The sequence below is a fragment of the Podarcis tiliguerta genome (assembly GCF_965153285.1).
Source record: "Podarcis tiliguerta genome assembly, chromosome: 9".
Classification (NCBI taxonomy): Eukaryota; Metazoa; Chordata; class Lepidosauria; order Squamata; family Lacertidae; genus Podarcis; species Podarcis tiliguerta.
In genome coordinates this window covers 20,567,562-20,594,815 of record NC_139542.1, presented here as the reverse complement: position 1 = coordinate 20,594,815, position 27,254 = coordinate 20,567,562, and the positions used below count along the sequence as shown (strand labels likewise).

The 27,254-nt window shown below is 44.0% G+C and overlaps 1 protein-coding gene across 2 annotated transcripts in view; it reads right to left on the bottom strand.

Annotated features, from left to right (window-relative positions):
- The window catches only part of DAPP1 (dual adaptor of phosphotyrosine and 3-phosphoinositides 1), a 29,191-nt gene extending 11,477 nt beyond the window's left edge, over positions 1 to 17,714 (bottom strand). Inside the window, exons 1-3 of one of the 2 annotated variants that reach the window (XM_083456844.1) lie at positions 17,406 to 17,714; positions 1,260 to 1,382; positions 130 to 263 (exon numbers count right to left, since the gene is read on the bottom strand). In XM_083456844.1, coding sequence (XP_083312970.1) covers positions 130 to 263; positions 1,260 to 1,382; positions 17,406 to 17,506 — 358 coding nt within the window. In that variant the 5' untranslated portion in view covers positions 17,507 to 17,714. The remainder of the gene's footprint in view (positions 1 to 129; positions 264 to 1,259; positions 1,383 to 17,405) is intronic. The other variant, XM_083456843.1, reaches the window with a different exon arrangement.
- Positions 17,715 to 27,254: the final 9,540 nt, after the last annotated feature.

Genomic DNA, 27,254 nt, shown 5'->3' with positions numbered 1-27,254 from the left:
CAACAACAACAGAAGTCCATTCATTTCCATAGATCTACTCTTAACTTAGCTCAGACACAACTCAGGTTAACAAATATAATCTAAAATATTTTTAACAGCTAGATGGATAGATAAGCAAATGTTAGTTACCTGTCTCGCTGCCAATTAAAGGCTGATTTGCAAAGTGCATGATCAGGTCTCTCAAGCTTAGAAACTCGTTAAAACCAAACTTGTATGAAGACCCAGTGTACTCCACGTGAAAATGTTTCACAGAATCCCTTGCTCTGAAACAAAAATAAGGCTGTTGAAACATGAAATATGCATTCTTCTTAGCTCAGGAAGGATAGTAAATTTTATGGAAATATCAAGACACCAGGTGAGCCATCAGAGAAGACAACCCTTTGTATGCATGAGCGGTTTGTTCATAGTCTGTCTTTACAGCCTCCCTCCATCTGCCTGTTGCATCCCACCAATCACAAGTTTGTTAGTTGCCCATTTTCAGCAAGTCCGGTTTCATTTTCTGTTGTCCCATTATTGTTGTTCCCATGGCATACAGAGCAACCACAGTGGAAAGCACCCTATTTTTTGCTCTATAAGACGCACCAGACTACAAGACGCATCTAGTTTTTGGAGGAGGAAAACAAGAAAAAAAAATATTCTGAATCTCAGAAGCCAGAACAGCAAGAGGGATCACTGCGCAGTGAAAGCAGCAATCCCTCTTGCTGTTCTGGCTTCTGGGATAGCTGCGCAGTCTGCATTCGCTCCATAAGACGCACACACATTTCCTCTTACTTTTTAGGAGGGAAAAAGTGAGTCTTATAGAGCATAAAATATAGTAGATGGGGGGGGGCTAGATGGGGGTAGATAGAAGTGATAGGTATGTGGGCAGGCAGACAGGTAGGTCGGTAGATGGATGATATCAATATCACACCAGGCTCTCAAAGCTAGCCAGCTCAGCATTGAGCATTCAATGATGGCCAATCTCATTTGGGAGTATATTGAATAGTCACATGCCATTACAGTAAAAGCCCTGTCTGTCGTAACCCAGACACCAAATATACAACAGAGATGGGACATCATCATCATATTAGCAACAACAAAAACAACAAATAAATTTCTTATACCCTTCCCATCTGGCTGGGTTGCCCCAGCCAATCTTGGCAGCTTCCAACAAAAATACAGGAAAAACAGGAAGAGGAGGAGGAGGAGGAGGAAAGGAAGGTCACAACTGTTGATCTCAACAGTATGGGATGACATAAGGGATAGTGAAGATACTGTACCTTACTGAGAGAGAGTAAAGATCAGCCTTGCCATCACTCTTCCTTAGGAGGTAGCTTCCATCACTGCCATTGGAAAGAAGAAGTGCCTCTGCTGCATGACGAGTAAGACTGTCATGGTACCACCTAACAAAACACCAAAGTTCAGCATCCATTAGCTACTGTATTGTAAGCTAAAGTGGGGGGGGGGGAGAGACTTTTCTGTTATGAAAATCTCATAAGATCAAATTTTCAGGGGGGTAGCTGTGCTACTCTGTTACAGCAAAAGCAACAGAGACTTGAGGAAGATTATTATTATTTATTATGCCATAGGATTTCCACATATGATCTGAAATAGATAGATAGATAGATAGATGATAGATAGATAGATAGATAGATAGATGATAGATAGATAGATAAAGATAGATATAGATAGATAGATAGATAGATAGATGATAGATAGATAGATGATAGATAAGGGGAGGAGAACAGGATCTGACTAGGCTGAATCCTGAACTTCACCAACTCCCCTACACACACACACACGCCATGGTGACTTGGAATCACCATAACATCTAAAGAACTTTAAAAAAAAGCATTGGGAGCACATTCTAAGTGCACTCCTAATTGCTCTTTCCTTTCCTTTGTATGGGCAACTTGTGAGCTGTGTCTGCAGTGGAAGATTCTGCCCCCCTTTATAGCCTCTGTTGCCCTTCATTCCAACCCTCCTCCCCCCAATATATATATATATATATATATATATATATATAGGCAAGCATTGGAACACCTGGAATCTCTCACCGCTTGGAGATTGGGCTGGTGTGTAGAAATGTCTACCATATAGACACTACTGAGCAACTACACAAAGGACATCTAAGGATCACTTTAAAAGAGGAACCTACCAACCACTCCACATATCTACCTGGGTGCATCTTCCACCCACTCACCATAAAATCTATCATCTACAGCCAACAAGCCCTATAATAGGACAACATCTGTGTGACTGACCCATCCAACAGAGATTTCCAACTTAATGATTATACCAGGGATTTCTAAAACGACAAAACCTACCCCAATGAAGTGGAGAAGCTGATCAACAAACCCAGACTGGTACCCAGGAATACCGATACTAATAATTTTATTTTTGTATTCATTATTCATCCTCCCCATGAGCCCCAAGAAAATTTATACAAAATAATATACTTTTCCTGACACAGAATTTTGAATGTCTGAACGCCCTTTTTTGCAGGCAGTGGAGGAGTAAGAGATTAGATATAAAGATACACACAGAGACTTTATGATATCCCTATCCAATATTGTTCTGTTCGCCCCACCACCACCCCATTGGTATGCTTTTCCATGTGCAAAGTTCGCTATCGTTTATTTTAACAGGTGGGTTAGGCTGAAAGAAAGGAATCTGCCAAGGATAGTGTTAAGAATTTGTTCAAGGCATTTTGCTGCCTGAAGCACATCCTGCTACTCGCCTCCCCACCCCCATCCCAAGGCAAGCTGTGTGATACCCAAGACTGGCCAAGTAATTTTGGCACCCGAGACAGAAAACCTTACAAACAACTCCCCACCCCACATCTCTTCCTGGCTGTAAAATGACAACAAATACCTAACAACCTGCTACCTTTTCAAGACACCCTAAATCAGCTGCCTGGCGCAGTCACCTTTCTCTCTGCAACGTTTGGGCTGCTCCTGATTTTACTTATTCATATGTTTTCTTATCTACCCAGTAACTCCAGGCAGGTTACAGCAATGGAAGATACAGTTATAAAAAGAGATAAAACTGTTATAATGATAAAACCAGTATGGTATGGTGATTAGAGTGTTGGCCTAAGACCGGGGAGGTCAGAGTCCAACTCCCCATTCGGCTATGAAGCTTGCTGGGAGACCTTGGGTCAGTGACAGCCATTCAGACCTCCCTCTTGCCCTCCTCCCCAGAGTTGCTGTGAAGATAAAATGGAGAGGAGCAGAACCACGTATGCAACCTTGAGCTCCTTGAAGGAATGGTAGGATACAACTACAATAATAAATAGATAGACAGATGATAGATAGATAGATGATAGATAGATAGATAGATAGATAGATAGATAGATAGATAGATAGATAGATATAGCAGGGCTTTTTTCCCAGCCAGAACTCACTGGACCTCAGGTGAGTTCTGGCACCTCTCTCTCTCAGGTGGGCACCATTGTCATTATAAGAGAAAAAGGGAGGCGTTCATAGTTAGTTGCAGCACCTCTTTTTCTAGAAAAATAGCACTAGTAATAAGTAAATTTGTTCCAAACGGAACCAAATACAGTGGTACCTCAGGTTACATATGCTTCAGGTTACATACGCTTCAGGTTACAGACTCCACTAACCCAGAAATAGTACTTCGGGTTAAGAACTTTGCTTCAGGATGAGAACAGAAATCGTGCTCTGGCGGTGCGGCGGCAGCAGGAGGCCCCATTAGCTAAAGTGGTGCTTCAGGTTAAGAACAGTTTCAGGTTAAGAATAGACCTCCAGAATGAATTAAGTACTTAACCCGAGGTACCACTGTAGTATAAACTTGGCAAAAGAGGTGGGATGAACGAAACAAAAATGCTTTACCTGTCAAAGGTCAGGTTAAAGTGCCTTCTGTGCGTCCATGTGTAAACCAGTGGTTTTGACTGCACAAGACATTCTCGAACCGTCTTGGCGAGTTTCTAAATCTGCATTTCCTGAAGTCTTTTTTTTCCAGGAAGCCATCTTATTGTTACACTTCCCCTTTTGGACAGATGAAGCATGCCAGAAATGCTGCTGTGCTGAGCTACGTATATACTGGTACTTCACACACCCCTCTGCATGCAGCCAACCTCAATAATCTACTACATATTGGCATCTAGTGACCCAAGCAAGGCAGTAAAATGCAAGATGTTTTAGATATAAAACCAGTGTAATTGAGCTGTAGAAACAGAAGGAGGGACCAAAGTTGCAGTAGTGTTCATAAATATCAATCTTTTGCACAGGGCATTAGCAATCTGAGGGTCAGAATATTATTATTAATTGTTGTTGTTGTTGTTGTTGTTGTTGGAAGATCTTTACAAATATTGGTATTTTATATAAATACATAATATGTGGCCATTGTCCTCACCATTATATATGGTAATGCCCATGACTTTATCTCAATTCACACCATAGCCCAGCCTTTTTCAACCTGGTGCCCCTGAAACCAGCCCTACCCAGCTCCCATTTTTGCTCATTAACCCAATTCAATATCCCTTAATGTAACGAACTAGGGAGCAAAACCATCGAAACTATTAATCCTGGCCATTTAAAAAAAGCCAAAATGAGGCTACATGCATTTGCGAAATATGCTGTTATTTTTATTAGTCACTTTTGTACTCTGCTTCTTCAAGACTCTGGAAGACAAGGATTCAAATCCCAAATCAGCCATGAAGCTTGCTGGGTGGACTTGGGCCAGTCACTCAGCTCAAACGACCTCACAGGGTTGTTGTAAGGATTAAATGGAGTGGGCTGGGTTGGGGAAACCATGTATGTTAACCTGAGCTCCTTGGAGGAAAGCTGGAATATAAAGGTAATAATAAACACAAAGACTGAGGCAGCTCACAACATTAAAAAATTAATAAATCACAAGCTGTTGTGCTATCAATAAGGTAACACAATTTAGTGTTGTGTTGTCTGAAGAAATGTGCTCATCAAGGGTTGTGGTGTCATGGTAAGGACACATAATCTACATGTGGAAGGGTCTAGGCTGACTCTTCAGCTAAGACTGGGAAGGCAAGTCTGAAACCCAGAGAAGTTGCTGCCTGTCAGTCTACACCAACCTTCACCAACCAGATGTTTTGGACTACAAGTCCATTCAGTTCTAGCCCACACAGATGTTGGTGGAGACTGGGGCTGATGGAGTTGTCCAAAACATATAGTGGCAGGGTTGGCTGCTGGCCTTGCCAAAGAAAAAGGATTCCAGGTTCCTGGATGGTGGAAGTAAAAGAAGCAAAGGCATATAGATTTGTCCTATCTTAATTGGAATTTGGGCTACTGGGTTAAGCTCAACACAGAGAACCCTAAATAAGACATGTGAACAAAACTGAATGGTGGTTATTGGTTTGATGTGAACGATTGTTGGATTAGGGGGAGGGGAGGTTTTTTATTATTTGTTCATTAGTGGGCCTGAGTATTGCTTTGTTTATTATTAGAGTACAGTGGTACCTTAGTTTGCATACGTCTTGGTTTTGCATACGTTTTGGATTACAAACATGGCAAACACAGAAGTGTGTGTCCCGGTTTTCAACTTTTTGGGGGATTACTACCTAATTTTTTTTTTGGATTACGAACCAAAATTTTTTGGAGGCCCCATTGGCGAAAGCACGCCTTGGGTTACAACCTGTTTTGGTTTACAAACAGACCTCCGGAACAGATTATGGTTGTAAACCAAGGTATCACTGCATGCTTTATTTAATGGATGTTATATGAAATCTTAATGTATTATATGATTCCGCCCTACCCACCCATACTTTTCCCGCTATGGTAATATGTATTATGTCTCTATCTCTATCTCTATCTCTATCTCTATCTCTATCTCTATCTATCTGTAAGTCACCTGGAGACCTTTGGGTGACTAATAAATCTAATAAATGAAATGAAAATTCTAGCATGCAACAAATACTAAGATTAGAAGCTACTCCGACACAGACCGCGTAGAAAGAAAATACAGTGGAACCTCGGTTTTCGAACGTAATCAGTTCCTGAAGACCATTCTACTTCCGAAACATTTGAAAACCGAAAATTGAAAGCGGAAGCCTCAGTACAATAGGAAAACTCAAAATGGAAGCCGCGTGGCACATTCTGCTTCCGAAAATCGTTCAAAAACCGAAACAGTTACTTCCAGGTTTTTGGTGTTCGAAAGCTAAAACGTTAGACCACGGAGGCGCAGGGGTATACAAAGTGGGGTGCTGAGGAAGGGTTAACAAGATGGCCCCTGCCTCCCCCCAGCTGTAGAGCGGCCAAGGGCGCACACAGTCAGTATGGGCGCCGCTTGCGCGCTGTCCATATGGGCGACCATACAGGCTGCCATACATGTGCACTCCGTACAGGATGCCATACATGTACAAGCCCATGTGGCATCACTTATGGTTGCCGTGCAAGCAGCAGCCTGTACGGATGCCCGTACGGACAGCGCGCACAAGTGGCATCCCATACGGAGTGCACGGGCTGCCGTGCATGCGCACTCCGTACGGGATGCTGTGTGTGTGCAGGCAGTACAGACATCGTACGTGTGCCACCGGGCGGTTCGCCCCGCCCCTGGTGCCGGAGAGGGTTTCTCCGCCACAGCAGAGACGTTTGAAAACCGAGGTTCCACTGTAATAATAATAAACATTTTATTTGTACCCCACCCATCTAACTAGGCAGCTTCCAGCATATACAAAAACATAATGAAACATTAAACATGAAAAACTTCCCGATACAGGGCTGCCTTCAGATGTCTTCTAAAGGTTGTTTAGTTACTTATAGTTACTTATCTCCTTGGTTTGGAGATCACAGGGCCATCCTTAACATATGTTGTGAGCTAGTTAAGAAATTTCCAGAATGAGAAGCAGTTAAAGAGCAGTTCTGAGATGATCTGATAACAGGATGAGGATGATCAGATATAGTGGGGAAGGTAGGTAATCAAGGTGGATAAAAATAAATGACTTTTTTAAAAAATCAATAAAAAATCGGGGGGGGGGGTATTTAAATCAGATTTTTTTATTTAAATCAGATTTTTAAAATAAAATGTTTTTGGAGGAAAAATATTTCTAAAGATAGTTTTCTATTTAAGTTACAGTATAGTCCAAAATCTATTCATCAGGAAACAAGGATTTGTTTTAAATTTTTCATGTCTAAGGTTTTTAAAACAACAGCAACATTTAACCACATCAGTTAACAAACATGGATACATATGCTATAATGTTACTGCATTAGTTAAATAAATTGTTTAAATTGCTATTAAGGAAATGATTGTTTTTCTTCTTCCAGTAAAGTACAGCAGAAAAGTTGTCCACATGTAAACAGTTAACTTATTAAACCTCACAATAATTTCATAATTAGGTATCTGTCTATGTATTTCTAATAGTATAACCAAATCAGTAATTTTTGATAATTGTAAAAACTACTCTGAATATTTATTCCAAAAATGAAACCTTCCTCTGGTTGTAAATATTAAGATTATACCACCAAGAATGAGTCTTTCTGTAAAAAAAATAAAAATGATTTAAATCAAGTCTTACTGACTAGTGATTTAAATCATGATTTAAATCGATTTGATTTAAATCAAATCCACCCAGTAGGAAATGCAAAGGGACGACACATTCTGGCAAAAACAAGTGCCCAAAACATATAATGTTGCAGTCAGCATATTTATGTGGGGGTAAGCATCAGTGAGAGGGACGCGGGTGGCGCTTTGGGTTAAACCACAGAGCCTAGGACTTGCCGATCAGAAGGGCAGTGGTTCGAATCCCCACAACGAGGTGAGCTCCCGTTGCTCGGTCCCTGCTCCTGCCAACCTAGCAGTTCAAAAGCATGTCAAAGTGCAAGTAGATAAATAGGTACCGCTCTGGTGGGAAGGTAAACGGCGTTTCCGTGCGCTGCTCTGGTTCGCCAGAAGCAGCTTAGTCATGCTGGCCACATGACCCAGAAGCTATACGCCAGCTCCCTCGGCCAATAAAGCGAGATGAGCGCCGCAATCCCAGAGTCATCCGCAACTAGACCTAATGGTCAGGGGTCCCTTTATCTTTAAGCATCAGTGAACACAGTGGAGCTTTGCCCTGAATAAACGTGCATTGTCAGGAACATTGCCAGCAGAGTGGTGGCAGTGAACACCTGAGGCTATACATGTGGGACATACACCCGAGTATGTGCATTGGATCACAACCTTATACAATTTGGCACATGCATTTAAATCTATCCAGCTCCTTTGGAGAGGGCATGCAACTGGGGAGCTGCCGAGGCCAAAATTATTAACTGCTTTCACACAGTAACTATGTACAAATTAGACAAACAGGTATGCATAACCCAAAATAAAATTCAACAAAGGGAAAACAGGAGCAGAATTGGCCAGTTCTCTCTGGACAGCTATTCTGATAAAACAAAGGTCATCCTTCTTCCCACAAAATGCATTCAGCAATACAGTGTTTAATTGCACTTGGCAACTTTGCTAAGTCTTATTTGCAGCTTAAAAAGGAAGACGAGTGGGGGGTCTGATGCAACTTATTGGGATCAGGTCACATCAACTTATACTGATCCCAGTAAGTTACATCAGGCACCTGACTGGAGAATGCAATAAGCGTGGGTGTAGAATTGAGGTTGTTAGGAAAGTGAGCCACTTTGCCCCTTTAGAAGGAAAACGCCTGGAAGAAGAGGTTCAAAATAGAAATTGTGTGTCAACAGAGCTGTTCTAAAATACCAACATAGAACATGGAAGATGGGAACATACAAAGCTGCCTCATACAGAGTCAAAGCATTGGTCCATGCAGCTCTGCACTGTCTATACAGACTGGCAATGGCTCTCTCGAGTTTCCGACTGGGGACATCCACAGTCAGCTACCGTAGACTGAAACAGATCTTCTGCATGCAACATATGTGTTCTATGGCCATTCTGTCATGGGCAAGGCCTATATATACCAGGTCAGAATTGTACTCCACCTAGCCAGGTATTGCTTGTCACTGATGACTCCAGATCTTTGGGCAGGTATTTCCTAAACCCGATCTTTTAAACTGGAGATGCCAGGGCTTTAACATGGGACATTCTGGAAGTAAAGCTTCGACTCTACCCCTTTGCACAAGTTGTGATGCTGTATGGGGGAAACTCAAAGGATTCCCCCTCCCCCCAGCATTCTATGTTCCCCATGGAAAATTTTCCATTGCATAAGTTCATTGGTAACAACGAATGAATGCCAACTGCAGATACGCTATTAGGCAAGCTTGGCAGCTTCCAGGTTTTTTGCTTTGTTTGCTGAATACAAGTAAAAGCACGCCAAGCTAGGTCACCCTTTAGGGCATTAGAAAATTTCCCCAGTGCAAGCAGAACATTTTCCGATGCAAATTAGCCTGTTTCCCAGGTTGTGTGGCGAGTTCCCCCCCCCCCCCAGTGGAAATAAAGACTCATGACACAATTATTAAGGTTAATGGGCTAAATAAGGCCACAACTTTATTGGTTACAGGTGATGAGCAGCATTGGCTTAGGCATTGGTCCTAACCGACTATATCCAGCTTCAGCCCATCCGCTAGAAGTCTAGGAAGGGTTAACCACCAGTAGGGGGAGTCCTGCTGATGCACATCAACTAGGAACTCCCTGGGGTCACCGCTCGGGGGCGTGCCTTAGGCCCTCACCTCCATAGGCTTCAGACAGGCTTCGGAATCCTTTATCGGACTACCCTTCAATAAGCGGGGCAGGTGATGGCGCTTGCTCCCCTCTTCCATCTACATAACAATACCAATACTAATGCCTAACCGCCAATACCAAGAAAGTTGTGATGATTTTCTACGAGGTAGGCGAAAACCAAGTGGCCGGTGCCAATTTGCCAAGTGGAAAAAATCCTACCAGGCACCTCAACGGCGACCAACCAAGGTCCATAGCAAGGTCAAGGAACGAAAAACCTTAAAGGGCAAGAGGGTGGAAACAGGAACAGCTGGAGGTGGCAAAAGAGGGAGACCCCCGGCCGCCCTGCGTTAAATAAGGCAGATCATGCCCCCAGAGCCGGCCGATTGGCCGGCCAGGGGGTGACACGGCCCGGGGATTCCCCCAATTGCACGTGTTGGGGCCATGATGCCTACAACCCCACCTCCTCTGTAGGGCGGAAGTGGCTAAACCCACATCACTGAAATTGCATGATCATTTTTGACCAGGAGAGATGGGGCAATCTGGAGAATCTTGGGGTCCTTGTGGCAGGGTCTCCAGGGCTTAAATCATAAAATCTGTAGTTTGAGGCTGGTCCTAATGAGCTACCAGACGCTGTAGTCGCATCCATTTAAAGCGCATGACTTCTCCCAAAGAATATTGAGAAGTGTTTGTTAAGGTTGCTAGGAACTGGAACTGTGTGAGGGGTGAATTACAGTTCTTAGAATTCTTTGGGGGAGTCATTGCTTTAAGTTGACAGTGTGTGGGTTCAAGCCTTAGATCCCTTCTGAAGTGTAGACAGAAATAAGACACTCAACTCAACATCTTCCCTGCAAATGGCAGGTATTGTGAAGCTTCTAGATTGTTGACTAGGCAAGAGGAGAAGGCCTCACCAAAGAGTACTTTCTGCATACCAGAGTTTAGCCCCCAAAATCAGGGACCCTGAGCTGGAAAACACACTTACAGATCTAGATTTGGATATAGCCTTGCCCTGATATTCTGTGGAATTTAATTGTATTTAGAGGAGACATGTGCATGTTAGATTTTGCAACCATCATAGTTTGAGCAGCCAGATTTCTGTGGTTCATTCAAAAAAAGTTAGCTTAGGCGGCGTTGTGGTCTAAACCACTGAGCCTCTTGGGCTTACCGATTGGAAGGTCGGCAGTTCAAATCCCCACAACAGAGTGAGCTCCTGTTGCTCTGTCCCAACTCCTGCCAACCTAGCAGTTCGAAAGCATACCAATGTAAGTAGATAAATAGGTACTGCTGTGGTGGGAAGGTAAACGGCGTTTCTGTGCCCTCTGGCTTCAGTCACAGTGTTCCGTTGTGCCAGAAGTGGTTTAATCATGCTGGCCACATGACCCAGAAATCTGCCTATGGATAAACACCGGCTCCCTCAGCCTGAAAGCGAGATGAGCACCACAACCCCATAGTCGCCTTTGATTGGACTTAATCATCCATGGGTCCTTTACCTTTACCTAGGTGATAAATATATGGTGTGGAGTTGAACAATTTCTTATGGTTCAGTTCAGTGGTTCCCAAACTTCCCCCTGCCATGGGCTAATGGAAAATAATGGTGGACAACTTGGTGCTTTTTTCCTGCTTGATGCACCAATTGCAATTTCATGAGATTCAGATTGCAATGCAACACAATACAACATAAAAGTGAGAAGCAGTTAAAATGCAATTAAAAATCAACATGGCTGTTCAATGCAATTGATGTGCTGTCTCCCATCTTCAACCACAAATCCACAGACATGCCACAGACAACCTGAATTAAGTTCACTGATGGTCCATGGAGGGGACCCCTGATCTAGTTGGATGGTGCAATGACAAGAGAAGTAATTGATTGAGGGTAGGCATATCACCAGACTCTTATCAAGTATCTTCATTACATATGATACCAGAGACAAACGCTGATCTTAGAGAACCCTCCACATTGACAGCCTTTGAGAGTCAGCAAAGCCTCATGTACAAGACTTGGCATATAATTATAGACGAAACAATGGAAAGAGAAAGCAGCAGTGGCACTAATTACATGGAAGTAACATGGCACACTTTTAAAATTATTGCTTGTCTCTGAACATATTGCTAAGACCATCTATGACTCATTCGCAGTGTTTACATGTGCTGTTGAAACTGACTTGTGAAAGAACGTGTTTGTGGTTGTTCCCTAGAACTTCTCTGGGTTGCATGAGTTGCCTCTGAATATTGGCCAACATCTCTTCACACATACCTCTCAGGTCTCATCAAACACGACGGTGCCTTAAGCAATTCAGTTTCATCTCCTTTTCTAGCAATGCTATGTACCTCTTCTGGTTCAGAAATCCCACTCTGATAACCATAAAATCAGAGTATTTTTAGATATATTTTACTCATGACCTTTCCTGACAATGTGTGCATGTATGCATGTGTATATAAATAAACACACACACACACACACTTACCGGTCAAAATGTGCCCATTTTCACCCCTGCATGCTACTCTCACATTGTGCATGACTGTTAAGGTAACCATGTATTCTACTTTACAGAGGAAAATCCCTCATTTGAAGGTGTCCTCTCTTTGAAGGTCTGCCTAATCAATGTGTGGTTTAAAGATATAAGACCCTAAGAAGAGAGGGCAGCAGTGGTCTTGAAGTACAGTGGTACCTCGGGTTAAGTACTTAATTCGTTCCAGAGGTCCGTACGTAACCTGAAACTGTTCTTAACCTGAAGCACCACTTTAGCTAATGGGCCTCCTGCTGCTGCCGCGCCACCGGAGCACTATTTCTGTTCTCATCCTGAAGCAAAGTTCTTAACCTGAAGCACTATTTCTGGGTTAGCGGAGTCTGTAACCTGAAGCGTATGTAACCTGAAGCCTATGTAACCCGAGGTACCACTGTATATTTTATGATGTAAATTGCAGTCAAAAGTGTTCTATACATACATCAGTTCATGAATGATGGGGTGGCAAGGCTAGCATGTGAGCGCTTGTCTGGTATGATTCTAGTTGTTGATTTAGTGGACAATATTTTTTAAAGCGCTCACTGGAAGGACATATCGTGAAGCTGAGGCTCCAATACTTTGGCCACCTCATGAGAAGAGAAGACTCACTGGAAAAGACCCTGATGTTGGGAAAGATGGAGGGCACAAGGAGAAGGGGACGACAGAGGACGAGATGGTTAGACAGTGTTCTCGAAGCTACAAACATGAATCTGACCAAACTGCGGGTGGCAGTGGAAGACAGGAGTGCCTGGCGTGCTCTGGTCCATGGGGTCATGAAGAGTCGGACACGACTGAACGACTAAACAACAACAATTTTTTAAAGCCAGAATCTTAATCTGTAGTGGATGGTCAATTCAACAGACAAAATTAACAAAATATAACCATAGATGGAAAATTAAGCTCCAAATGGTTATCTGCTACTTCACAGGAAAATTGCTGAGACCAGGAAGATGATTGTCAGCAAAGTTTCATGGAATTGTAGGGTTGGAAGGGACCACGCGGGCCATCTAGTCCAATCTCCTGCAATGCAGGAATCTTGTACCCAACTTGGAGCTCAATATGTTTAGTGTTTCCTCATTTGGTCAGTTCTGCCATTTCTACCCACTGACAAAAAAGAAACAGAAGTCAGCATAGATGGGAAGTTCAGTCCAAAAGCAGCTGTAGAGATCAACCCTCAGTTAAAGCATTATCAGGAGATCCTTGCTGCTCTACAGAAAAGTTGCTGAGGCCAAGATGATGTCACTGCAGTTTCTAAGAAGATTTTAAAGATTTCCTCATTTTAGAAACAACAGAATAGCCACTTTCAATTCAGCTTAACAAACTAATGAACATTTGTATCCAAAAGCAATTGTGCCATGCACCCATGGATATAAAAGAAGTCTAAACAGTGAGGCCAGAAGTCCAAAAAAATACAGCCTGGGACATTTCTATGCAAAGCTAAGCACAGTAACTGCTTACAGCAGCAATAATTGGTGATAACGCAATCCACCTAGAAAAAACCCCTGGTCTTGATTGAGCCCTAATCTTTATCCTGAGATTCCTTACATTGAATGCATGAAATCCTCTTAACAGCTTGTGAGCCGTTTAAAGATACTTTTTTCTATGAACCATTTAAGTTAACACTTTGAAGATGGTACACATACCACAGGAGGTGAACACTCTCACAAAGAATTCTGTGTGACACCTTCAAGACTGATGGATTTATTGTTGTGTAAATGTCTGTGGATTAGAGCCCAAGTCTTTTTAGTCATTAAAGTGTCCTAAGACTTCTGTTTCTATTGCCTTTTATGAGAAGGTGTTGGAAATTTCTGTTTTCCAAATTACTTACAAGCACTCCAAGCAAGACAACTATGACCGGTGGCTTTACACAAGCAAATACCTGTGATGTTTAATTACATTACCATTATTTGCTTGTGTGCATGACATCTCCTTAAAAGCTTTCCCCACACAAACATGTTCAATCCTTCTTTGAAGGCTGGAATAAATATATGAGAAATAAAAGCATAAATAAAATGCTCTCTCAGCTCATACCAAAGACACAAGTGCCCAGACTCATAAATGCCTAATTATATACTAACTCCCTCTTCATTCCTAAAATCACTTAAATACAGCCTTTATTTCGTTCTGGCTTTAACAACTCCATATTCCCATAGTATCTCCTTGTTAACTTTGTTCCTCCAGAAAAACAGAGAGCAATTTCTGCCCCCTGTGTAATAAAGCTAGTCTGCCATTAGTTGAAGCAGGGTTGCAGTGAGATCATAGAATTGTAGAGTTGGAAGGGGCCCTGAGGATCATCTAGTCCAACCCTCTACAATGCAGGAAGATGCAGCTGTCCCATATGGGGAATGAACCTGCAATCTTGGCATTATCAGCACCACGCTCTAACCAATTGAGCTATTCAGATAAAACATAGTCTGTCGCTTCTAAATTCTGGGCGCTTCCAGACTGTTGGTATTAACAGGTGGGATTCAATCTCAAACCAACTAGTTCAGGTTGCACAGTTTTAGACGATCTGGAGGTCTTGTGCAACAAATCTGCTTCCCCGAAAGGTCAGACCTTTTGCAAGAAGGGATGGGGAAATGCACTAGAAAGTGGGAGATAACACTTGTTTTGACACAACATCAAACCTCACAAATAAATCAGGGTGAATGCTTATTAAATAGCCTAATCTCATTAAGTCGCCTAATCTCCTTGCAAACAAATCAGGATGAATGAGGTCTCCTGGAAGCTCCCTCTCTGTCCTTTTATGTATACAACTGAAAATACGGTACAGGGAGAAACCACCTTGTGTTTTTCAACATGGAAAACCAACGTCAGACTCTGCCCCCTGCCCCCACACAGTTGCTCAAAGAAAACCAAAAGTGTTGTGAATAACTGCTGAATCTTAGGAACTTCTGACCCACAGACTTTTATTCCCTTTCTCTTTTCACAAGAAATCACATAATCACATCCTCATTTATGGCACACACACACACACACACACACACACACACAGAGAGAGAGAGAGAGAGAGAGAGAGAGAGAGAGAGAGAAACCTTAATGTCTGAGACAGTTTAGCATCTCAGTGAGAACTCTATTTTAGTTTTACAAGGCACAATGTCTCTCCTGTACATTTTTCCGACTGGCTACATGGCAAATGTAACTTACTTAAGACTCGGGACATCAGCACAAGGGAAGCAGATCTGATGGTGAAGAACACACATACACACTGCACCTTTAGGGATACTGTTTGTGTGGCTTTAGCTGTTAGTGCTACACTTCTTTAGGGGTCTATTTATCCAGGCAAACACAAGAAGAGCCCAGCTGCTGAATCGGAACAAAGGTCTAGCTAGTCCAGGGGTCAGCAACCTAAGACCCATGGACCGGGAGCAGCTTGTGGAGGTTGTTTGACCGGCCCACGAGCCGCCCCCGAACTGAGCCACCCACTCGCATGCTGCGCTAAACTGTGGCAGCACGGAGACTTGCTTCCGTGGCACTGGAAATTGCATCCATGCATGCACAGATGCCCAAAATAGTGGGCAGGCACGCAGTCCGGCCCATGGAGGGATCTCCGCAAGACTGATCCGGCCCAGGCAAGATAAACCTTGCCGACCCCTGAGCTAGTCCTATGACAAGACCACAAAATCAGTCAATTATTATCCCTCACTGTTGCCCCTCAGCAATTGGTATTAAGGACTTTTAGAGGCTGCGGAACATTGGGGAGGGGAGTGATTTACAGTCACACAGGAATGACTTAATTCAAAATGACAGTCCGCATATCCCTACCATGGTGAACAGGAGTGTGCCACAGACCTCCATACCCTCACACCACATCCTGCCCTGCTCTTGTGCTCAGATTTCCCTTTCTCTTCCATCGTTATCTAGAACCATAGTTTAGTGTTCTGTCTCTATCAGGCAAACCATGGTTAAAGCCAATAGCCTCCTAACTATACCTTGAAAATAGAATTTCAGGTGGGTTTGAAAACAATTGCTGTAGGCAGTCCTGGTTAGCTCAAACCATAGTTATCCTAGATGCAAATGTAACATTAACAGTGGTTATGGCCAACCATGGGGATAGACTATAGCTTGATGGTAGACTACATGCTTTGTATACAGAAGGTTCTAGATTCGATCTTAACATTTCTGGTTAAAATAAATAAATCAGGTAGTCAGCAATATGAAAAACCCTGGAGACCTGTTGACAGAGTAAACAATATTTCTCAAAATGGACCAATAGCCAGAAATGGCACAAAGTTGCTCTCTGTGTTCATGGGAGATAAGTATTCACATGGGAGACTGGAGAGCAGAAACCCAAACTATGGACTGGAGATAGGTAACAGTGGTTGTTACTCAGCTGTTGAAGGGGATCCAAAAGTTTTCTCATCAAGTAGCACATCTCTTGTAGAGAAACTGCATTCTCGCAACATCAAACGAGAATGTTTCGTCATGTTATCTGAAGCATGTGTGCTTAGCTCTGAATACTTTATATAATTGGTCTGTAGGCTGAATACACAATTAAACCGGCTGACTGAATATTTTGTCACTGAGGGAAAGCAGTATGGGATTCTAGGAGTGTTATCCTGTTGGATAATGCTACAATATTGCCGATAACCAGTGACACAGCATTATCTCACTTAAAGAACAATTGAGGAACTTCTATTGAGGCTGAATGCACAGTAACCTGCAGTGCAAAAGATGGTTCTTGAAGGAGTTTCAAGTAATTAAGTATCCCTAACTGAACACTTTCTCTCATCCCTTGCCCTTCCATAGAACTGTAGAGTTGGAAGGGACCTTGGGGTCATCTAGTCCAACCCCCTGCAATGCAGGAATCTTTTGCCCAACATGAGGCTTGAACCCAAGGCCCTGCAATTAAGAAGAAGAAGGAAAAGGAGAAGGAATTTGGACTTGATATCCCACCTTTCACTCCCCTTAAGGAGTCTCAAAGCGGCTAACAATCTCCTTTCCCTTCCTCCCCCACAACAAACACTCTGTGATGTGAGTAAGGCCGAGAGACTCATGCATTTTTAAATTCAAGGCTCAGAGCTTCAACTCCCAGCACAGAAACACACCTGCCCTGTTTACTTCCAAAAGTGGGGAAGGGAGCAAACAGGAGTGTCAGCTTGCAAAACAACTGTTCCTGTCTGCCTAGCCTATTGCACGGTGTTATCATGTGAGCTAGCACTAAAGAAATAAAGCAGACAAGGGTCAGCAGGAAAGGTACCTCTGGTGTCATAACATCAGCTTGATAATGTCAGCAGGCTTTCTCAGCCTTCTCAGAGCTTCCCTGGGAATGGAGGGTTCCTCTGTCTGCTGGAATTACGCACAGCTACTTGTTCTCACCCTAGATTCTGAAGCTCCTCTTCTACATTACTGTGCCCCAAGTGGTGGCGCTGATCCTGCTGGTAGCTCATCCTCCTTTCTTCCATCTCGGCTATGCCCATCCGTAGCACCTGTTGCGGCTCCTCTTCAGGGTACCACTGGCCAGAGGAAGAAAGAGGTGGGAGGTGGGGAACGAATGGGCATCCTTTTGCTTCGGCTTCTGCCTCCCTTCTGTGGACAACAGGAAATCTCTACAATGCAAGCAAGCATGCAAGCAAGCTGTTTCTGCTGCTGCTTCTGCTGCTGCCTGGAGTGAATGAGGAAGTGAAAAATGAGTCCCTCCCTGCTTACACCAAAGTGCCCTCCCTTGCCTCTCCAGTTCAGGCGGAGAATGCCGCCCGGGCTGTTCCGCCTCTCCTGCTGTCATCACCCACTACAATGCTGGGAATGTGTATATACGGAACTAGCATTGCTTGAGCAAGTGTTTGTCTCCAAGATTGTGTGTGTGCACATGCATGTGTGAAAGAGAACATTTGCTGCTTTGCATAACCATTTGTGCCTCCCTGCATGTATGATTTTGCTACTGAAAAGTCCTGGAAGGTAAAATGTCCGCCTGGATTTTGTTTGCTTGTTTGACATCATAATATGTGCACACAGTGAAGCAATTGCCTGATGGTGTCAACATACACCCTGTCTCACGCAGCGCTCTGCTCAGACCATACTCCGATGTTCCCAGGGTTCTGCAACTTGGATGTCACCCTGGGAGCAAAGCAGCTTGAAGCTTTCTTAAGGGTTTCTTTTGGAGAAGAATTCTTTTGGAGAATTGTCTGGAGCCAGGTTGACCAATGAGATGCCCTCCTGTGCCCTGAACCCCTGGTCTACCTGGCAGCAAGTCACCATGCCAAAGTTCAAAGTCCGAGGGCCAATCCACACAAGTCCAAAGGTCAGGAAATGCAGTCCAAATAGCCAAATCTGAAGTCTAGCAGTCAGGATACAGTCCAGAGTCAAACCCAAAGCACAATATCTTCTCAAACCAATCCTCCTCTTTCACACTGACCTTAAACCCTTTCATTCTATGTATCTTCACAGTTAGGTATTTTAAAATTATAATATTATTCAGTTTATTCCTCCATTGGTTCATCCCTAGCTCTTCTGCATTTTTCCAATTACTTGCTATAACCTGTCTGGCTGCAATTACCATCAATTTTACCCATTTGCATTCCTCTTTTGTTTTTAACTCTGTGCTACTCAAAGTAATAAGAACCATTAATTTAGTTATTTCCACGTTCCTTCCCACAATTCCTGATATTTCTATACCAATCTGTTTAGGGAAAACCAAGATTTAACTCTATCCACAGCCTTAAAGACCATGTGGATAGCCTCAGACAAGCCACAATCTTCCCACCTAGTCTACCTTGCAGGGTTGTTTTGAGGATAAAAAGAGACAAGCTTAAGAGTGCCAGCATGAAACAATGGAAGAACAATGGGATGCAAATGCATTAATTCGAGGAAATGGACTTTTTTGTGAGGCTCTGTGTAATACCAAAATAGTCAGTATGGATGCTTCTAGACTGAGAAAATTTGGGGTGTGCGAGGCATGCTGATTCAGCAACCAGGCACACCACATGAGGATCAAACAGCTCAAACAGCAAACTAAAGTGGCAGAGCAGGAAAGAACGGCTCTAGTAAATGAAAGTGGCACATTCCTCCTTGCCAACTTGGAATTTGTGTTCCCTGAGGTAGCTTCATCTTTCACTTCTAGTTTAGCACTTTAACTTTCTTAAAAGGAATGAGGAACAAGCCATAAAGTTTCTGTCTGCCAAGATGAGGCCTCATTAGCAGATAGTCTCCTATTAGAGAGGCTGGCCTGGATTGGCGCTGTTTAAACCAGTTGATGCCACAATGTTAGGTAAGCACGCACAGTCTCTTAGACTGCTGCCCACACTTCATCTTGGCTTTCTGCCTTGGCTTTCTCTTCTGCTTTTGAGCTCAGTTTTTATCCTCTTGTGACCTGTAGCTCTGGTGGGCACCACTCTTGTTACAGTCAACACACACAGTGTGCTCCCTCAGGTGAGCTGCTAATTAAGCATTGGACCTGATTTCCTTACAGCAGAGGTTCTCAAACTGGGCCACGCTTTCAGAATAAAAATTTCCAATATGTGCTTGGATCTCACCTGCAAAATACTGATGGTCTGGAGTAGACACACACAAACACCTGTCTTAAACAGAGTCAAACATAACCCACCACCAAATCACAAGCAGTCTGCAGTTTAAAACAATCCAATTCCCTCTTGCTTTTCTAGAGTTTTCAGGGGGTTTGTACGGGTTTTGTTTGTTTGTTTGTTTCTGTTTATTTTATGTGATTTAATTCTGCTTGTGATGTCAGATTGCTGCCTTCAAATGTCCTGTGATAGACAAACAAACAAACAAACAAACAAACAAACAAAAACAGAGCACCAAAGTGAACTCATAAAAGATTATGTATTTTGAAGTCTGCCAGCTTTATCCTCTTTTAGGCAGCATGGTAAAGCAGGTCTGATACACCAGTCAAATTTTATTTCTTGTATGTTCCAGTCTCCAAGTGGTAAGAAATTTCAGGGGCACCAACACATACCTCTGGTTTGGAATGAAGGTCCTTGGAATGCAGGTCTCCGGAGATGGTGGTGTCATCGTTATTTATTTTTTTATTTACACATAAATGCATGCTGAACATAAGATGAAACTACTCACAGCATTAACACACTGACAGAGATTGTTCCCCATTAGGTTTCCAGGGGATCTCCAAAGCCATAGTTTTGGATTCAGTACAAAGATCAAGTCCAGATTAGTAGCTCTTCCCAGCCCAGTGGCGTAGCAAGGTAAGGTGGTACCCGGTGCTGAAAATTTCTTGTCACCCCCCTCCACATTGAAATTATTAAAAGAGAACATAAGATACAGTTGCAAGTGTTATTTTCTGCTTTATTTACTTAACATTGTGAGCGTAAGCACTTAAACTCTTTCTTTCGTTATGGGAATTCCTTATGAATGATTTTTTTTTACTTAATTTCACTATTTTCCAGCTTTGGCTTAACATACAAATACAAACAAATAGCATATATCATAACATTTACGTTACTTACCAAGCTCAATATCATAGAGTAGAGGATGATCACAATGAATCAATGAACTAAAAAATGTTACAAAAATAAACTCAGCACGGCACTTATAAGCTTCAGTAATAATGCACAACTAACTCAACAGAATGACGTGGGGTGACTGACAGGCATGGCAGCGGATAGGATTGGTTGCAGGTTGAGTGATGATGAATCACCGGTTGTTTACGTCTTGCTTGAGTACAAACTGCAGAGACAGACTTCAGTGAATTGGCAGACAGAAACACCCCCTCCCTTTTCTTATCCATATGCTGTCCACTACACAGCGTCGAGTTCAGCGTTTTGTTGCGTTTGTTGACTGAACTAAAAAATTTCAATACATATTATGTTGGCTTGTTGAGGTAAATTAATTGTCACATGAAGTTATTAAACTCGTTTTAAATAATATTATTCCCCCCCCAAAAAAAATTATTGTAAAAACACATGTTTTTGCCATTTTGTCACCAGAGCCGTAGCTAGGTGATCTTGCGTCCCTAGCAGAACTGTCCAGATTGCGCCCACCACCCCCTGCTCTGGAAGTCCTCCTGGCGGCACCGGCCCTTCCTTCTTTCTCTCTCGCCCCTCACCTTCCTCACAGAACTACCCCCCTTTCCTCTCTCAGCAACACCAACACAAAAATATGTGCGTGAGGAAAAGTCTCTCACCCCCCAAAAAACTTTGTCAGGTGGAGAGAGAGGGGGAAATGTCTCTTCCCTCCTCCTCCTTCGCTGTCCCCTCCTGCCGCTACTGTACCTCAGAGCAGCTTGTCATTGGTCCTGGAGAAGGCAGAGAGGTGGTGGGGAGAGGAAACAGGACACTTTTCTCTCCCCCCCCCCCTTTTCCTTGGGAAAAGCCAGGAGACCCAACAACGCCCAAACCGAGACTAGGGAAACTTTTATTCTTAGGAGAGTGAAGCAGCGCACCTGGCGAACGGCACAGGAACATGCTGTCCTGCCACCACGCTGCTCCTGCTCCTGCCTCGGCTTCTTGGCTTCCTTATCAGCTCAAGGCATCCAGACGCCGCTGGAGAGAAAGACGGAGGGAGATGGAAATGGAGGAGCCTGCCATCCCGGCAAGAAGCGAGAGCGCTCCACAAAGAGGAGAGCAAACTTGGGTCACATATGAGGGCGCCCCTGGCGGGGACCTTCCTCACCACCTCCTAGCTATGGCCATGTTTGTCACCCCCCTCAGTGATGACACCCGTGGCGGCCTACACCCACCACACACCCCTTCCTATGCCATTGTCCCAGCCTAGTCCAAGACTAGGCTGGCCCCAGGTCTATTGTTCTCCTGACATCATCCCCAGCTGGAAGTGGAGGGGAAAACCTGCCTTGCCCCTTAGCCGACCTTCTGGAGGCTTCTTCATCTCATAGTTTCTGCGGCAACCAGTCATCCGTACTCTTTAGTTATGCAAAGAGATACTTAACAGACTTGGACCAACTTAACAAAAAGACTGATTTGACCATTCCAGCAGTCTTTTTTCCGCTACAGAATCCCACATTGCATATATAAAACTACAGGCTTGGAGGGTATCCCAAAAATGACACCCAGACTAACCCTCGCCCAGTTCTGTAACTATATAATTTGTGATTTTTTAATTCTCATTTCTAAGAGAAATGGCAACAAATAATATGAAGTAATAATATGAAGTAACTCAGTTTTGGAGGCATTTCCCACTACAGAGATGAAATCTTTGAACTGGACAGAGAAATCAGAACTGACAGCATTCTGATAAGCCACAAAAAGTTCATGCCACAACAAATTTGCTAGTCGTTAATGCCCTGCAAAACTCTTTTTGCTGGAGCAGACTAATACAGGTACCCGTCTGTACATTTGCTAAGTACTTCCGATCGAGGGTGAAATTTCACAGGGCTAGCTTGAGGCCTGATCATTTAAGTACATCGTGCTTCAAATACCAACCAAAATTCAATCTGTACTGACACACGGCTTTCTAGCAGCAGGAGATTTGTTGGCCTCCATCCCAAAGGCACAGTTTATCTGAGAGGTTATTCCTTGGAAAGAGAAAAGTGAGGGTGCCAGGTGCATCCATCATAACAACCAGTGCCACTAGAAAGCAGCAAACATATTTACAGGGCACAATCATGGAGTTAGAAGGTCTCTACCTAGTCCAACCTCCTGCTCAATGCAGGCTCACCAATGGAGGGTGCAACTAAAGCATCTCCTACTGATGACCCTCCATGATGACTGGCAGAGGTTGATCAGTAAAGAGACTTGGGTCACATCCAGACCACACCATACATTTAAGGCACATGGCTTTCCCCCAAAGAATACCAAGCAATGTAGTTTGCTAAGGATGCTAACTAAGAGTTCTGTGGAGAGTAAACTACAACTCCCAAGATTTTCCCTCGGAGGTGGACCTCAGTGTCCGGGCTGATCAATGGTGGAGGAGATGTTCCTCCAAACCTCCACCTTTAGGTTTGGTGGAGTGAGGAAACAGGCTCACCTCAGAAAGTTGCTTGGTCCTCAGAGTCTATCTAGAACAGGGATGGGTAACCCATAGCCCTCCAGATGTTGTTGGATTCCAATTCGCATCAGCCCCAACCAGGAACCATAAAATCATAGAATTCTAGAGATGGAAGGAACCTTCAGGGTCATCTAGTCCAACCACCTGCAATGCAAAAATCCAACTAAAGCATCCATTACAGATGGCCATCCGACCTCTGCTTAAAACATCCAATGAAGGAGAGTTCACCACCTTCTGTGGGAGTCCATTCCACTGTTTAACAGTTCTTACTGTCAGAAAGTTCTTCCTGATGTTTAGTCAGAATCTCATTTCTCGTAACATGAATCCACTGATACTGGTCCTACCCTCTGGAGCAGGAGAAAACAAGCTTGCTCCGTTTTCCATGTGGCAGCCCTTTAGATATTTGAAGATGGCTATCATATCTCCTTTCAGCCTCCTCTCTTCCAAGCTAAACATACCCAAAAGGCTTGGTTTCAAGACCTCCTCATTAGGCTTGGTTTCTAGACCTCCTCTGCACACATTCCAGTTGTCATTACCCAGGGCTATTTTTTCATCCGGAACTCACAGAAAATCAGTTCTGGCACCTCTTATGTGGGCACCATTGCCATTGTAAGAGAAAAAGGGAGGCATTCATGGTGAGTTCTGGCACCTTTTTCTAGAAAAATAGCACTGTCGGTATCCTTTTTAAATTGTAGTGCCCAGAACTGGACACAGTATTCCAGGTGTGGTCTGAGCAAGGCAGAATATGATGGGGGGAACTGTAGTCCAGCAACAACAGAAGGGCCACAGTTTTTTTCCAGCCGTTCTCTAGAGTGACTCCGCACAACCAGGTATCCCATTGTTTCCGTGTTCTGAGAGAGCTACGAGAATGTAAGGACATCCCTACTGGACAAACCCAATGGTCTATCCACTCTGCCTGTTCTGTTATTATTGCTTCTGTGGTTTAAAATGTTGTTATGTGCAGCCCAAAACATTAGGAAGATGAGAAGAACCCTGCCCGATAAGGCCAAAGGCCCATACAGTCCAGCCAACCAGATACCTATGGGAAGCCCGCAAGCAGGACGTAAGTACAACACAGACCTCCACACTTGTGATTCTCAGCAAGTGGTATTCAAAGGTATGCCATCTTCAACGGTGGGCACAGACTGGGCAGGCTTCCAGTGAGGAACAGTCAGCCTTGGTACTGGGTGTTATTGCTGGCCAGACCTAGCTCTCACAGAGGCCTGCCTCCTGCCAGCTTCTCCCACTGGCCTTAGTCCCAGGAACTTGCGGCTCCTGATTCTCCCCCTCACTAGCTCCCTTAAGGCCGAATAAGGTGTGGCAGTAAACACATCTTTAGCAATCAAGTTGGGTTTTTAAAAATAACAGCAACAGGTGTGGGGATGGGTGTGTGTGTCTTTTTTATGAAGACCATAGAGTGTGGGTGGGTGGGTAGGTCCTTCCCCCACCCTTCCCCTGCCATGGTCCTGATGAAAATCCAACACACACACACACACCCAACACAGCCACAGTTAGCCTTGAACAGGAAAGCTCTTATTAAAGCCATGGGTGTCTAGCAGCAGTCAAGGCTAATTGCAGCTGTGGGAAGGGAGATTTTCGTTAGAACCACAGCAAGAGAGGAAAGCACGTTTCCTCCGCACCTGCTACAGGCCCCACCACACACTTACTATTAATTTTTTTAAAAAAAGAAAAAGGAATTCAAACTGACCCAATGGTTCAAGATGCATTTAGGAAAGCACTGTTTGGCCCTTAGAAGCTGCATAACAGTCAGCATCACAGCTGCAATTTTGCTCAGGACAAAAATTGAAGCATGCATTACCCCACTAGCAGCCTGAAATGCAATAATGGCAGGAACTCTGCATATGCGCCTTAGTCTAGTATCTGCATAAGTAAATTGTTCCTAAAATTTAAAATTTAGTTGTGGTGGACATTATGAGTGGACAGGAAGGTTGTAGAATATTTCTTTTACAGTACAATGCAGTGAAGTATAGGCCCTTTAAGCAATGCTAGAGAACCAACTCGTGAAATTCCTAGCAGAGTGGAATTCCCGCCCAGCCTTTGGCATCCTACCCTCTTTTGTCTGCTGCTCTCCTGTCCTACCTTGTCAGATTAGCAGAGGCAGCCTGCGGAGAAATCAACTCCCTTGCATAGGGCTGTGGTTATGGCTCCACCCTAATGGGGAAATGGAAGTTGCATGAGTAGTTGAGTAAAGAGGACATAGTGTGTTGATTCCGTCTGATCAGAGTCAAGAGGGAAGGAGTTGAGAAACAGGCCATCTCTGTCTCAGGTTGTTTAAATAGTAGCTGCTGCCACACAGCCAGCAGGCCCACTGGCTGGCAAGTCATAAGGGTATAAGAAGAGCCCTGCTGGCACACATCAGGGGCCACCGATGGCATGTGGCATAATAACACATAATGTGTTGGTTGCTGCAATACCTTTACGGTATGCTGCATGGGTAGCTGTTGTTGCTGCTGCTGCCTGTCCCAGGCACTTACACACCAGTGCAAAGCCCAGGCAACCCTCCCAGTAGTCCCTTTTAAATGCCAGTACACAAGGGACCAACCATTCAGAGTTTAGAGAAGATGTACTGGACTGGCTGGATGCCGAGGAGTGGTGGGAGGTATCAGCTGGGGAAGCCCCAGGGGAACTCCAGCAGAAGAAGGCTCAGTGCCAGGGGATTGGTGGTGGGATGATGATGATGAGTGGTCAGAGGGAGAAGAGGGATCTGGGAACTGGGAGGAGGAAGTGTTGGAAGCTGAAGAGACAACAGGGTTTAGTGAGCAGGAAGAGCCTGGGGCAGAGAGCAGTGCAGAATCAGAGACAGAAGCGGAAGCTGGAGAGAAGTGGGGGCCATGGGGCTGAATAAGCCAGGGAGTTTCCACCTCCGGCTCCCCTTCCTCCTGGTCTCCCAGAACATACAGAGAAATGAAGATAGCAGAGCAACAAGAGGCAAGATGACAAAGTCTTAGGCTGCTGCGGAAGGAACTGGTGAGCAGTGGGAAGGCAGGGATCTTCAGTCCTCGCAACTGCGAGGAAGTGTTTCTGTGACCACTGGGCATGAGCTGTTTTTGTTTCCTTGAATAAAAAGTTAACTTCACTGACATCAGGTGATTTATTGCTTTATTGCCTGAATCCGACTCCTGACAGAAGATGTCTGTGAGCTATCCTATACCTGCAACAGGATGAGATGGTGCAATCATGAGATGGTAGGGTAGACTATACTACTTTAGAACTTCTTTGACTACTCCCCCCAGACCTCCCTAGAAGGGGGAAATCAGGGGCAGCTTTCAGCGGCACTGCTGTGTTTACTAGGAGGGAGAGGGGTGAAGCAGTGGGGAGGTTGACATGGTGCAAGTGCACTTGTGGAGCCAATCCAATCTGTTTGCACCATGCCAACCTTTTACACACACACCCTTCCCAGTAAGCAACAGCATTAAATGTGTATTAAATATATGGTGTGTATATTTCCAGATGCTAGTGGTATCTCCATGCTACACATGCTTGCTTTCTGGTGACATAGATGTTGGTTCACCAGCCCAGCTTACTCTTCAGTTCTGTATGGGCATGGCTTAGCCACCAATAAAATGTGTGTAACCAGAAACCACAAAGATAACAAGTGGGAATTTGAGACGCCAGTGGCATTTCCAAGCCATTGACAGCTTGGCTGATTATTTAAAGTCGTCAAATGCCACCACTGCTCACTTGCACGAAAGACTTCTAAGAAGAAAAGGGCTCTCATTCCAGAAAGGCATTCAAAAGAGTTAAGAGACTTTTAAGTCCTGTTGAGCTGTGTCCAGTGCACTGCATGCTGTATATTCTGACTCACCCATCTTTCTCCGTTCTCCCCCTCACCAGTGCTTGATATGAATGACGAATCTCAGCTCTGCTGTCTTCCATTTTGGGTTGAGGCATCTGAGCCATGGTAAAAACCAATACTTTGTCACATTAACACCTGGTGCCAACAGCCTATCAGCATGCCGGTTATAAATAGAGATCCTCTCGAGAGGCATAGTCTTACCTGGAACGGCCATTTGGGAGTATTAAAAGCCCTGATTCGTGCTTGTCTATTACTTGGCACTTCTTATCCATTTTCTTTTCCCCTCTGGAGGAGGAGAAGCAGGCAGGAAGTATTTCTTTCAGTACTGTATAATGTGCTTTGTAGGCGAGTTTAAGGGAGCATTCATAAGATAATGCACTCTTTGGATCCAGGTGAATCTGTTCAGTACAAACATGATCTTCTGGTGCTCTTCTTGT